The 13,621-nt window shown below is 33.9% G+C and overlaps 1 protein-coding gene across 3 annotated transcripts in view; it reads right to left on the reverse strand.

Annotated features, from left to right (window-relative positions):
• Positions 1–13,621, reverse strand: part of BTBD8 (BTB domain containing 8) — a 91,292-nt gene that overhangs the window by 11,085 nt on the left and 66,586 nt on the right. For all 3 annotated transcript variants that reach the window (XM_061186317.1, XM_061186316.1, XM_061186315.1), the window contains 3 exons: positions 4,119–4,301; positions 3,327–3,464; positions 2,297–2,426 (listed from right to left, as the gene is read on the reverse strand). In XM_061186317.1, coding sequence (XP_061042300.1) covers positions 2,297–2,426; positions 3,327–3,464; positions 4,119–4,301 — 451 coding nt within the window. The remainder of the gene's footprint in view (positions 1–2,296; positions 2,427–3,326; positions 3,465–4,118; positions 4,302–13,621) is intronic.

Below are 13,621 nucleotides of genomic sequence, written 5' to 3' on the forward strand. Positions count from 1 at the left end.
CTAGTACACATAAATAATTCCCTATTTTAGAATTTTTCTTAAAGAACTTCATTTTGAATCTTATATTCCTGTCCCTATGGATTTTACATTATTAAAATTAATAAATGAGCAATGTACAGTCTCACAGAGAAGATTTATACATTTACAAAACCCTAGAATTTTCTCAAGCTTGAAATTTTAGAGACAACTTCTTTTTAGCTAATTTTCCAAATTTCAAAAAATTACAGATTGTGGCAAATGTAATATTTTATAAACTATTCAATGTGAGAAAATTTCTATCCTAAAAAATATTAAAATACTCTGTTAAAAATTTTCTGATTTTGCAGGTATGTCCTGAGGAAGGAGTAAAGAGAAAAAAGATAAGGTTTTGTTGAAAATAAAAGAGACAATCCTTAAACCTATATCATTCTTTTTAGAATTACATTAAAAATTCATTTTATAGATTAGGTTTATATGGGAATTATTGGGGAACTCAGTTTATATTCTTCAAATAAGAATTTAAATGACGTCAGGGGAATATATAGGAATAATGGTATGAGAGCCATAAATATAGTTTAGCTAATGTATTTGTTCCCTTTGAAGGTTATGTAGCTTTAAAATATATTTTGAAGAAATATATACATATATTTTCCAAAATTGATTTTATTTTTATTAAAACAGCTGATGAAAAATACATCAAATTATCTGTAACCCTACCATGCACCTTCTACTATTTCTATTCTATAGGAACTATGTTATAAGACAAAGCAGGATCCTAGAAATAGCATTACAAGGATTGGTTTGTGGTTAGCAAATGACTGCACAAAAATATACAGGTGGAAATTAATACAAGATTTCTCCCAAAGATCAGTAACTCAAACTAGAACATAAGAAATGTTATAACAAAGACAACCTAGAATTACTCCTTTATCTGGGATTTCCCAATGCAATAATTATGCATAAGTCAGGACTCATTATAATTCAACATATTTAAGATTTTAAAAATTATTTTTACACTGATAGAATGTAATAGATTGAAAAGTTCTTTTTGACAATTAGTTGGATTACCAATAATATTTTGTTTTAGATATGTGTATATATATGTATGTATTCACATGTATTTTAAATTAGCACTTTGAAGAATTAAGATAAAGAACATTGTTCGGGACCCAACTTAACTATGAAATCCTCTAAAAATGGAGAAAAGCAAAGTTTACTCCCAATCAGAAGAGAGTTGAATGACACCTACTCATGGAATGCTGATCTTATTTTTTTTACACTGTATAGTACAGATGAACTGTCATCTAAAAATCAGTACAGAAACAGTCACAAGGAAAAAAATTCCAATTTCTAAAGACCTTCTCATGACTTTTGTTGTTTCATGGATTTTGTTGTTTTATTATTTTGTTGGAATTTCTTTGAAAAGTGCTCTTGAGATCACATCTGGCTACGCCATCGTGTTATGCTCCTAATGCAAGACAGAGCAAATCATATTTTGATTAAATCATTGAAGAATTTAACATATCCATGTACTATCAAGAATATGTTATATCACATATGGTCTCCATGTTTTATAGTACAGAAATGTTTGCTTCATAAAATACAGTCTCTTAATTTAAAATGTTTTTAAAAGTATACTTACTGAATCTGTCAATATTTTTCCTAAGGTACCTGCTTTAACCCAAAAATAGTCATGAAGCCATTTTTAGTTCCACACCCTTAATTTTTTATTTTAACATTTTTGAAACAAACACATTCTAAGCAGTATAAATCTTTTGTTTAATGCTAATATTTCAAATGGTACCTATTAAATGTCAAAGAGCACTGTGCGGCTCCTGAGGGGCACTCCGCAATAGCACACATCGTATCACTGAACCAATCGATCATGGAATAAAGCCATCTAATCTAGGCAAAACCACAAGAAAGGGTATCTTATGCAAAAGACGGGAAAGCTTTATGGAAAAATATATTTTAAAAGGGAGAGAAAGTATGTTTGGTAATCTGTTCTATATGGGTTACATTTTCCTATACTTCTAAATCTCTCTAAAAGAATGCTTTTAAGCAAATTTGGCTAGAATATAAAGTTGCTAAGATAAAGTAGAATTATATATGTATATATAAGGAAATGAGTTTCATTTTCTAAGAACAGAAAAAAAGCATGATTTATTAAAACTGCCTAAACATACCAGCACTAGTTTCAATTAGCAAGCTATTATTGAACAGAAGCAAACAAACGTTAATCCTATCACTTATTAGAATCCCTTTAAAATATCTCTTGTCACAATTATAAGAATAAAAAATCTCAAGGCTAATATACCTGCTTGGATTTTCTGTTGATCATCTGTGCTCATCAGCTTCCAGCTTTCTGTGTGACGAACAGCATAGAAAGACTGAACCAGGAAGATCCACAGCTTATCACGCAGAGCCTGGATCTTGCACGTAAAACCCTGTGTTCAAGCAACAAATCAGCAGCTGGTCAGAACCACATTGTCATAGCAACCAGTCATTATTCCCTTCCGAATCTACTTACTCCTAAGCTAGATCAATGATGTCATCACTTAGATTTTTAAGATCGTCGGGTACAAGTTATTTATGAAGGCTTGCTCTTTAACAACAGAATTTTATAGTGAACATGAACCTTATCCTTTCAGCATTATCCTTTTAACCAAACACTGTTTTAAACCACCAATGGCCTTTATGTAAATACCTTCCACAGCCTTTTCAAATCAGCTCTGACATTACAAGGTCAAATACTCTATGCAGTAATAATAAATATGATGAAATTTTTTGTCATTCTTGTTGAACAAATAAAAAATGTCAATAATTTGCAATTAGCTTGTTAATTACCATTGATTAATTGCATTTAAAAAGAAGATATATTTTAATTTTGCTTTTTCTCAGTCAATCCAATTTTAAATGATTTTTTTCTTAAGACAAAAATTAAGAATGTATTATAAAATTAAAAGACACTGATGAATAAAACTATAAAACATTCTTTAAAATTCTTTAAGTTTTATATTTAGGAAATTTAATGTAGTGACTGGGGAGAAATACTAAACTTATGCTGTACCAATTAATATTGCTAAGTACCAAACTATGTTTAGAATTAGCCAGCCAAACTTCCAAATTCTAAACTTTTATAATAAGTCCATTTGGAGGTAAATGAAATTTTTAAAATTTTGTATTATGAAAAATTCCAAATATACACAGAAGTAGAGACCGTAACCACCCCCCAGGTATCAAACAGTTTCAATGAACCATGCGACATTTAAAACGTGTATATATTTAAAAATCTTAAAACAGTTTAAATATTCTATCATTTTAATGAATTTTATTACATCAAATACCATTTCCTTTGTACTGTCAGAGTTCAGTAATGTGTCCAGAGCCATAAGAAGAGAGCAACTATTCTCAGTGGTAATGTTTTCTTCAATTGCTTTTAAAATTTTGTCCAGCAGATCAGATGTGCTACTCATTGCTTGTGACTATAAAACACAGAAATTGATATTTAATAGGAATATATGTAAATGTGTAAGAAATGTGAAAGTCTGGCATAACGGCAGACCATTCATCATAACTGGCTATATGAAGTCAATCAGAAATCTTATTTCCTCTGTTAATAATAATAATTATTATCATTATAATAATAAATATTATACTAATCCCTTTCCGCTGTTAAAAATATCGGCACACACACACAGTTCTTAAGAGCCAAAATAGTCCTAAAACAGAGCCTAGAAATGTTATAAAAGTTCTTTATTAAGTAACTAAATTTAGAGAAAGTGGGTCCCAGTAAGACAGAGAATTTTGCATGAACCATAATTGCATTACTGACAAAAACAATATCTTTATGACTTCAATTTCTAAAATATGGCTTATGCCGATTGAGGGCTGGAGTTGCCAGAGTTACATTGTGCCTTGCCAGGGCACTCAACCTGTCCCCTCCTCCCTTCATTATCTTATGAGCCAAAAATCCTGTCCATCACTGCCCTAAATGCTATGCAAACATACCATCTGCTATGGAATTTACTTAAGTCATACTAATTTAATCAAAGGCAACCTGAATTTGAAAACTTACATAATTATAATCAGAACACAAAGATGGGACTAAATAGAGGATATAATTTTAGACGCAGTACCTTTAAGAGGAGAGCAAAATTTTCACTTTGAATGATCATGGAGAAGTTTTCTATAATAAATGCAATACATTCTTCTTGGAGCTGAGATGCCATGGTCAGTGCTGCTTCTGTCCACTTCACTCTGGGTAAACTGATGATTAGCCTGTCACTTTCCATCAGAAGAAAAGCAGCATTCTTATCATTCTTATAATTTTGAAAATATTGGGGAAAAAAGTTAGATTACTGCTCATAAAAATAACTTTCCAAGCAAATTAAATACTTTTGTTTTCTTGTGACACTGCCTGCAAAAACCAAAATTCCAGGTAGCTAATATCTTTGTCATTAGTTTTACATATTTATTAATTCATTCAAAATTATCCAAAAGGGCAAAATTTGAGCTGGAAACAAATCACCTTTAAAAGACAGCTAAAAGAAACATGAGAGCAAAGTTATAACTACAAAGAAAAGCTTGACTTCCCTGAGATTTTTCACTACTGAATTAATTTTTGTGTTTATAGATATCATTCATAACTGCATGGCTACACTGACATAGCCTTAATTCTTTTCTGACTATAAAATACATGTTCTTTATTACAAATTTAGAAAGGCTAAAAATTACTTATAATCCCCAGTGACTATTTTTTCCTTTCTAATTAGGTAAGACTCTTCTTTTTATATTATATTATTTATTTAATAATGATTCATTTTTATACCATAGGAAAAAATGTTCACAAATACTGATCTCTATAAAAAATGAAATGACAGTTCACAAGTACCATGTGCTCTAAGGGAAAGGAAAAAATGGCAACTTAAAATTACTATATTTTATTCATGTTTGATTTCTAATTCTTACAACGATCCTTAGGAAATAATGATTTATTGAATAAATAGTAATCTGATCAATTGTAGTAGATTGAAAAAAATGGCCACAAATTCTGTGTAGCTCAATTCATCAAGAGGTGGACTCTATTTCCTCATCCCTTGAATCTAAACTGGCCTGTTCGCTTGCTTGCACAAGCAGTGGTATTGTGCAAGTTTCAGAGCGTAGGCCTCAAGTAGCCTTGCAGCCTCTATCTTTACTCTCTTGGTTCTGGGACCATGAAGCCATGAAGAAGCCTGGTAAGAAAGACCACAGGGAGTGGGAGGCCCAGCCTCCAACTTAGCCACCAGCTGAAAGCAGCTGCAGGACTGAGCTCAGGCAAGATAAGCAGAAGAATCACCCAGTCAATCCACAGAGAATAAATTTTAGTTTAAAGCAACTTAGTTTTGGGGTGGTTTGTTACACAGCAATAAATAACTAGTAAATCTGGAAATGACAGTGCTTGAAATCCTCAAGCACTGAGTCTTCCCTGATCTCTATACCTACTTCAGATTCCTTTTACACCTGCCATCAGAGAACCTGTCCCTTCTCTTTAGAGCACTTACTTCATTTGTAATTATTCAATCATGAAATAACTATTTGATTAATACCCATCTCTCTCACTAGGCTGTATGTTTACTGCATGTGAAACCATGTCTGTTTTGGCTCACCGTCGTAACCACAGGTCCTAGTACAGAACTGAGTCACAGTAGACACAAACATCTGTTGATCTCTGAGCATCAACAGAGACTGAGAGTTTGTAAGTGAATTCGTAAGCTAAATTAAGTTTAATCCTTGAACATCAAAACTTTAAAAATTTTACCCATTTACCAAGAATTATTTTGAAATGTATTCTATACTTCCCCTGCTTTATTTATTTGAGTAAAAAATCATACTTTGCTATAATTTGAGTCTTTAAAAAGTTTTTTTACATTTTTACTATAATTTAGCATTATCCTTTCCTCCTCTGGTAACTTCCTGAGTAATTGTGCAGTTACTAAGAGTTTTAGGCAGTAAGCCCGATTTGCTCTACTATAGGCATTGTTCTGGTATTAGAGACAAATGTAGAGTATTCAAATAAACTTGGCAGGTATCTACGAAGTACTTACTATATACATAATGTTATGTGCTCTGACAGCAATATCTTTTTTTTTTTTTTTGGTATTATTAACTTTATTCAAGCTCAGGAAGAAAATCATAAAGTCAATAACTCAGTAGAATTGCCAATCAACCTGTCTCTCCTCAAACAGCAAATGGCCAGCTTATAAGCAATATCTTTTTAAAAATACAGATGTATAGTTGTCATAATTTAGCTTGAAATCTATTGGAAAACTAAAAGATGGACATAAATGATAACAGATGGTATGTGATCTTATTCCATACTGATCTGAATATATGATAACATTAAATGTTAAGAGTAGCTTAAGGTTCAAAGAAGGAAGAAAATGTAATATACTTCTAGACCAAACACATAAAATTTTATTTTATTTTTTTAACATCTTTATTGGAGTATAATTGCTTTACAATGGTGTGTTAGCTTCTGCTGTATAACAAAGTGAATCAGCTATACGTATACATATATTCCCCTATCTTCTCCTTCTTACGTCTCCCTCCCACCCTCCCTATTCCACCCCTCTAGCTGGTCACAAAGCACCGAGCTGATCTCCCTGTACTATGCGGCTGCTTCCCACTAGCTATCTATTTTACATATGGTAATGTATATATGTCCATGCCACTCTCTCACTTTGTCCCAGCTTACCCTTCCCTGTCCCCGTGTCCTCAAGTCCATTCTCTATGTCTGCGTCTTTATTCCTGTCCTGCCCCTAGGTTCTTCAGAACCATTAAAAAAAATTTTTTTTAGATTCCATATATATAAACACATAAAATTTTAAATTCAATAGTTAACATATGGTTCAAATTTCAAAACTATATGAAAGGCATTGCTAAGAAAAGTCACCCACTCCTTCCTGTCCCCGACCACCTATGTTCCCTTGTCCCAATCAATATTATTTATTTTCTGTATTTTCCCAGAGTTATTTTATGCATATACAAACAAAAAAAGTAATTTTTCCCTTATTTTACTCAAATGGAGGCATTAATATGCACAGTACTCTGTACTTTACCTTTTATACTTAGCATATACCTTGAATATTTTTCTTATCACAATATAAAGAGCCTTATTATTGTTTTAATAGCTATGGAATAGCCCATAATATGGATATATCAGAAGTCATACAACCAGTCCTCTACCTGTAAATGTTTATTTCTTTCCAGTTTTTGTTATTACAGTGTTGTAATGAATGACCTTGTAGATAACATTATTTCACACATATGTGAATATATCTATAGGATAAATTCCTAGAAATAAAATTGCTGGGTCAATACTACTTGTCTTATCCTGGGTTCTGCCTAATAACTGAGCCTGAGAAATAGGCTTGTACGCAAGTGATCCCAAGATGACCCAAGAGTGAAACAGGGAAGGAGGGAAAGCCAGCAGAAGGGTATGTTTTCCAGCTCCTTGCTACTCAAAGTGTGCTCCACAGCAACCATTACCTAGAGCTTGTTAGAAATGTAGAATCTCAGGCTCCGCCTCTGATTTACTGAATTAGAACCTACATTCAACCAAGATCCTGAAGTGTTTTTTTTTTGCCATACCACATGGCATGCGGGATCTTAGTTCCCCAACCCGGGATTGAACCCTGTGCCCCCTGCAGTGGAAGCACTGAGTCCTAACCACTGGACCACCACCAGGGAATACCCAGTCCTGAAGTGTTGTGTATATATATTTAAGTTTGAGAAACAATGATATAGCATTTGCTTTGTAGGCAACTGGGGATCAATCTTGTTGGGGGCCCTCTGAAGAGCCACAGAGCATACAATTTGAATTATTCACCCAAGGGATAGATCAGGGAAACATTTAATCACTGGTTAATCACTGACCAATCTCCCATTGGTCAAGGTTTGTCCCCTGGGATATTAATTCCCTTTCACTTCCAGGTTTGAAGAGCTGTAGGTATCCTGGGTAGAACAGCAGTGAAGCCTCAGGACAGAAAGTGAGAAATACGTGTGATGTGGCTGAGGGAAAGTGCTGTCAGATTACACCTGTGTGCAGCTGGATGCTGCAGCAATGGTTGGAGTACATACATGGGTCAAGAGGATATGAGGTGGGGCACCAGGAGGATACAAAACATTGCCAACATATATTCAACAGAGCACTGTTTTCCAAACTGTAGTTTTCTCCCCTAGCAACCTAGAGAAATATATTTAGTGGCTTTCAATCAGCATTAGAAGACAAAACAAGAAAGAAGGAAGAGATAGAAAAGAGAAAAACAGAAAATATCAGAACATCATATGGAATATGGTAAGTATTCTTTTTTGAAACTTGTTTCAGTTCTACATGTGTGAGTTAACTGGGTTATAACATAAAAAGAACTTGTTCTGGGTCAGTCAAAAAAGTTTGAAAAACACAGCAAAAGTTGTGCTAATTTATACCCTTCCCAGGAATGAATAGGAGTACTTATTCCCTACATCCTTGTTAAAATAGTACAAATTTCCTTTTTTTCCCCCATACTAAAAGGTAGAAGACAGTCTGACATGGTAATTTTAATGTCCATTTCTCTTAAATAAATGAAGTTGAAGATTTGTTCATCAAATTAAGAGGCATCTGTATTTTCTAAGTGAACTATCTAGTTTTACCCTACATTTAGCTATTTTTTAAAAATCAACTTGTAGGAACTCTCTATATTAGAAAAATTAGAATAAGAGTATGATATGAACTGTCATTTGTTTTTTGACTTTGCTTATGGTAATTTTTACCATATAGAAATTTTGCATTTTTATGTAACCAAATTCTTTTATGGCTTCTAAATTTTGTATCCCCTCTCCACTGATGAGGTTATAAACTAATTCTCCCAGGACTTAACTGTGGTGTTTTAGGTTTCATTTTCTTTACTTGTAAATCTTTGATCCATTTGGAATGTATACTGGCATACCAGGATGTGACGCATAGATCCAACTTAAATTTTTTCCAGCAAGCTTCCTGTTGTTGTCCTAACACCATATACTGAATAAACACTATGACTCATACTATTTAATTCTTTTGATATTGTGTTAATTAAATAGGCCTTCAATTATCTTTTGGCCTTAGGACTAAAAGCATAATATATATACAACTTCAGTTTTACCCTAGTGACTATCCCCCATGCCTATTTTTGTCTTAATTTTCCTATATTTAAAAACTATCCATAATTTGCTTTTTTTTAAAAAAGGCTTAAACAAAACATTTTTTTAAACGTCTTTATTGGAGTATAATTGCTTTACATTATTGTGTTAGTTTCTGCTGTATAACAAAGTGAATACCTATACCTATATACATATACCTATATCCCCATATCCCCTCTCTTGTATCTCCCTCCTACCCTCCTTATCCCACCCCTCTATGCGGTCACAAAGCACCTAGCTGATCTCCCTGTGCTATGCGGCTGCTTCCACTAGCTATCAATTTTACATTTGGTAGTGTATATATATCAATGCCACTCTCTCACATCGTCCCAGCTTACCCTTCTCCCTCCCCGTGTCCTTAAGTTCATTCTCTACGTCTGCGTCTTTATTCCTGTCCTGCCCTTAGGTTCTTCAGAACCATTTTTTTTTTTTTTAAGATTCCATATATATGTGTTAGCATACAGTATTTGTTTTTCTCTTTCTGACTTACTTCATTCTGTATGATAGATTCTAGGTCCATCCACCTCACTACAAATAACTCAATTTCATTTCTTTTTATAGCTGAGTAATATTCCATTGTATATATGTGCCACATCTTCTTTATCCATTCATCTGTCAATGGACACTTAGGTTGCTTCCATGTCCTGGCTATCGTAAATAGTGCTGCAGTGAACATTGTGGTACATGACTCTTTCTGAATTATGGTTTTCTCAGGGTATGTGCCCAGTAGTGGGATTGCTGGGTCATATGGTAGTTCTATTTTTAGTTATTAAAGGAACCTCCATACTGTTCTCCATAGTGGCTGTATCAACTTACATTCCCACCAACAGTGTAGGAGGGTTCCCTTTTCTCCACACCCTCTTCAGCATTTATTGTTTGTAGATTTTTGATGGTGGCCATTCTGACCCATGTGAGGTGATACCTCATTGTAGTTTTTTTTTTTTTTTAAACATCTTTATTGAAGTATAATTGCTTTACAATGGTGTGTTAGTTTCTGCTTTATAACAAAGTGAATCAGTTATACATATACATATGTTCACATATCTCTTCCCTCTTGCATCTCCCTCCCTCCCACCCTCCCTATCCCACCCCTCTAGGTGGTCACAAAGCACCGAGCTGATCTTCCTGTGCTATGCGGCTGCTTCCCACTAGCTATCTATTTTACATTTGGTAGTGTATATATGTCCATGACACTCTCTCACCCTGTCACATCTCACCCCTCCCCCTCCCCATATCCTCAAGTCCATTCTCTAGTAGGTCTGTGTCTTTATTCCTGTCTTGCCACTAGGTTCTTCATGACCTTTTTTTTTTTTCCTTAGATTCCATATATATGTGTTAGCATACTGTATTTGTTTTTCTCTTTCTGACTTACTTCACTCTGTATGACAGACTCTAACTCCATCCACCTCATTACAAATACCTCCATTTCATTTCTTTTTATGGCTGAGTAATATTCCATTGTATATATGTGCCACATCTTCTTTATCCATTCATCCGATGATGGACACTTAGGTTGCTTCCATGTCCTGGCTACTGTAAATAGAGCTGCAATGAACATTTTGGTACATGACTCTTTTTGAATTATGGTTTTCTCAGGGTATATGCCCAGTAGTGGGATTGCTGGGTCGTATGGTAGTTCTATTTTTAGTTATTAAAGGAACCTCCATACTGTTCTCCATAGTGGCTGTATCAATTTACATTCCCACCAACAGTGTAGGAGGGTTCCCTTTTCTCCACACCCTCTTCAGCATTTATTGTTTGTAGATTTTTGATGGTGGCCATTCTGACCCATGTGAGGCGATACCTCATTGTAGTTTTGATTTGCATTTCTCTAATGATTAGTGATGTTGAGCATCCTTTCATGTGTTTGTTGGCAATCTGTATATCTTCTTTGGAGAAATGTCTATTTAGGTCTTCTGCCTATTTCTAGATTGGGTTGTTTTTTTTTTGATATTGAGCTGCATGAACTGCTTGTATATTTTTGGAGATTAATTCTTTGTCAGTTGCTTCATTTGCAAATATTTTCTCCCATTCTGAGGGTTGTCTTTTGGAAGTTTTAGCCACAGCAATCAGAGAAGAAAAAGAAATAAAAGGAATCCAAATTGGAAAAGAAGTAAAACTGTCACTGTTTGCAGATGACATGATACTATACATAGAGAATCCTAAAGATGCTACCAGAAAACTACTAGAGCTAATCAATGAATTTGGTAAAGTAGCAGGATACAAAATTAATGCACAGAAATCTCTTGCATTCTTATACACTAATGATGAAAAATCTGAAAGAGAAATTAAGGAAACACTCCCATTTACCACTGCAACAAAAAGAATAAAATACCTAGGAATAAACCTACCCAAGGAGAAAAAAGACCTGTATACAGAAAACTATAAGACACTGATGAAAGAAATTAAAGATGATACAAACAGATGGAGACATATACCATGTTCTTGGATTGGAAGAATCAACATTGTGAAAACGACTATACTACCCAAAGCAATCTACAGATTCAATGCAATCCCTATCAAACTACCAATGGCATTTTTCACAGAACTAGAACAAAAAATTTCACCATTTGTATGGAAACACAAAAAACCCCAAATAGCCAAAGCAATCTTGAAAAAGAAAAATGGAGCTGGAGGAGCAGGCTCCCTGACTGCAGACTATACTACAAAGCTACAGTAATCAAGACAGTATGGTACTGGCACAAAAACAGAAATATACATCAATGGAACAGGATAGAAAGCCCAGAGATAAACCCACGCACATATGGTCACCTTATCTTTGATAAAGGAGGCAAGACTATACAATGGAGAAAAGACAGCCTCTTCAATAAGTGGTTCTGGGAAAACTGGACAGCTACATGTAAAAGGATGAAATTAGAACACTCCCTGACACCATACACAAAAATAAACTCAAAATGGATTAAAGACCTAAGTGTAAGGCCAGACACTATCAAACCCTTAGAGGAAAACATAGGCAGAACACTCTATGACATAAATCACAGCAAGATCCTTTTTGACCCACCTCCTAGAGAAATGGAAATAAAAACAAAAATAAACAAATGGGACCTAATGAAACTTAAATGCTTTTGCACAGCAAAGGAAACCATAAACAAAACAAAACATTTTGAAACAGAAAAATTTAATCTTGTTTTGAAATAGTTCAAGTAATTAGAAGCCCTAACTTTTCTAAAAACTTTCTCTCTTCTACTAACTCCTCTACCCTGCTCTCTCTTCCTCCCAAAAGCAACGGTTTGTACTTTGTAGGAGGGAGTAGCCACTTCCTACTGAATTGCTGCATAGTGAGCAAGAAGGAGAAAAAGCTCAAAGCCCCTCATAATAAAATTAAAAAAAAAATTCTCCATATATAGTCCAATGCAGCACTTTCTTATCTCCCTTTGTATATGACAGTGTTAGGCATATTATTGATAGAGTAAAGTGCCTGCCATGAAACATGTGGTTTAACTGAATTAGAGCCAAAGAAGACTTAAGAAGATTGCTCAATCTTTCTTTCATTTGTTTTGGATAACATATTTCAAATTTTAATTAAAAAAATTTTAAAATATTCTATTTTTATTAATAAAGCAAAATATTTTATTTCTATAGTAAAATATGAAGAATATATTAAATTAAGGTTTCTTAAAATTTGAATATCCACAAAGAAAGACAAAATTTCAAATTTTCATTATAATCACCACAATGCCAAAAGGCTTGTAAGTTTGGTTGTTCTGATGTTCATCTTTATATCTGTCTTGAAAGGAAAAACCAAGCATTCATGAAGCTTACAGGGAACTGATTAGAGCTATAAAATCAAAATAAAATATTGTAGGAGAGGGAGAGGCATAGTATGAAGAGCTTATTCCTCAATTATACTCACTTACCACTTGTTAAAAAAAAATCAAACTTCTTGAGACAGTCAGTTAAGATCCCTCCCAATCTGGCCTTAGCCTCTCCCCAGACTTATTATTATTCTCTCATTATTCCAGTTACAAGAGAATATTGGCACTGCCCAGACTCCAGGTCCCTGGTCACATTTAAAAGTCACTTTTTTATTTTGAAATTGTCCTCTATTTTCAGGTTCATCTCACATCACTTCTCTTATCCTTCCAATCAGAATCAATTGTTTTAACTTCTGTGATTCCACGTATAAACCTGAATTATAAATTATACTTATTCACTCCTTTATTTACCTATCAATATATACTGAGTGCCTAATGTCTGCTAGGCACTGCCCTAAGGCTGGTGCTGCAAAGGTAAATAAGACTGACATGGAACTTAATGCTAGTATTCATCATAGTCTAACATGTCTTTTGCATAGTTGTTTAAGTGCCTATCCTTCCATCAATTTGTGAGTTCCTTGAAGTCAAGGCCCATGCTTCCTAAAAATAATCTTTGCCCATGCTGAGCATCTATTATATTACCTTTAGAATGGCAGCAATTGGTTTTA

This window comes from Eubalaena glacialis, chromosome 3, assembly GCF_028564815.1.
Source record: "Eubalaena glacialis isolate mEubGla1 chromosome 3, mEubGla1.1.hap2.+ XY, whole genome shotgun sequence".
Taxonomy (NCBI): domain Eukaryota; kingdom Metazoa; phylum Chordata; class Mammalia; order Artiodactyla; family Balaenidae; genus Eubalaena; species Eubalaena glacialis.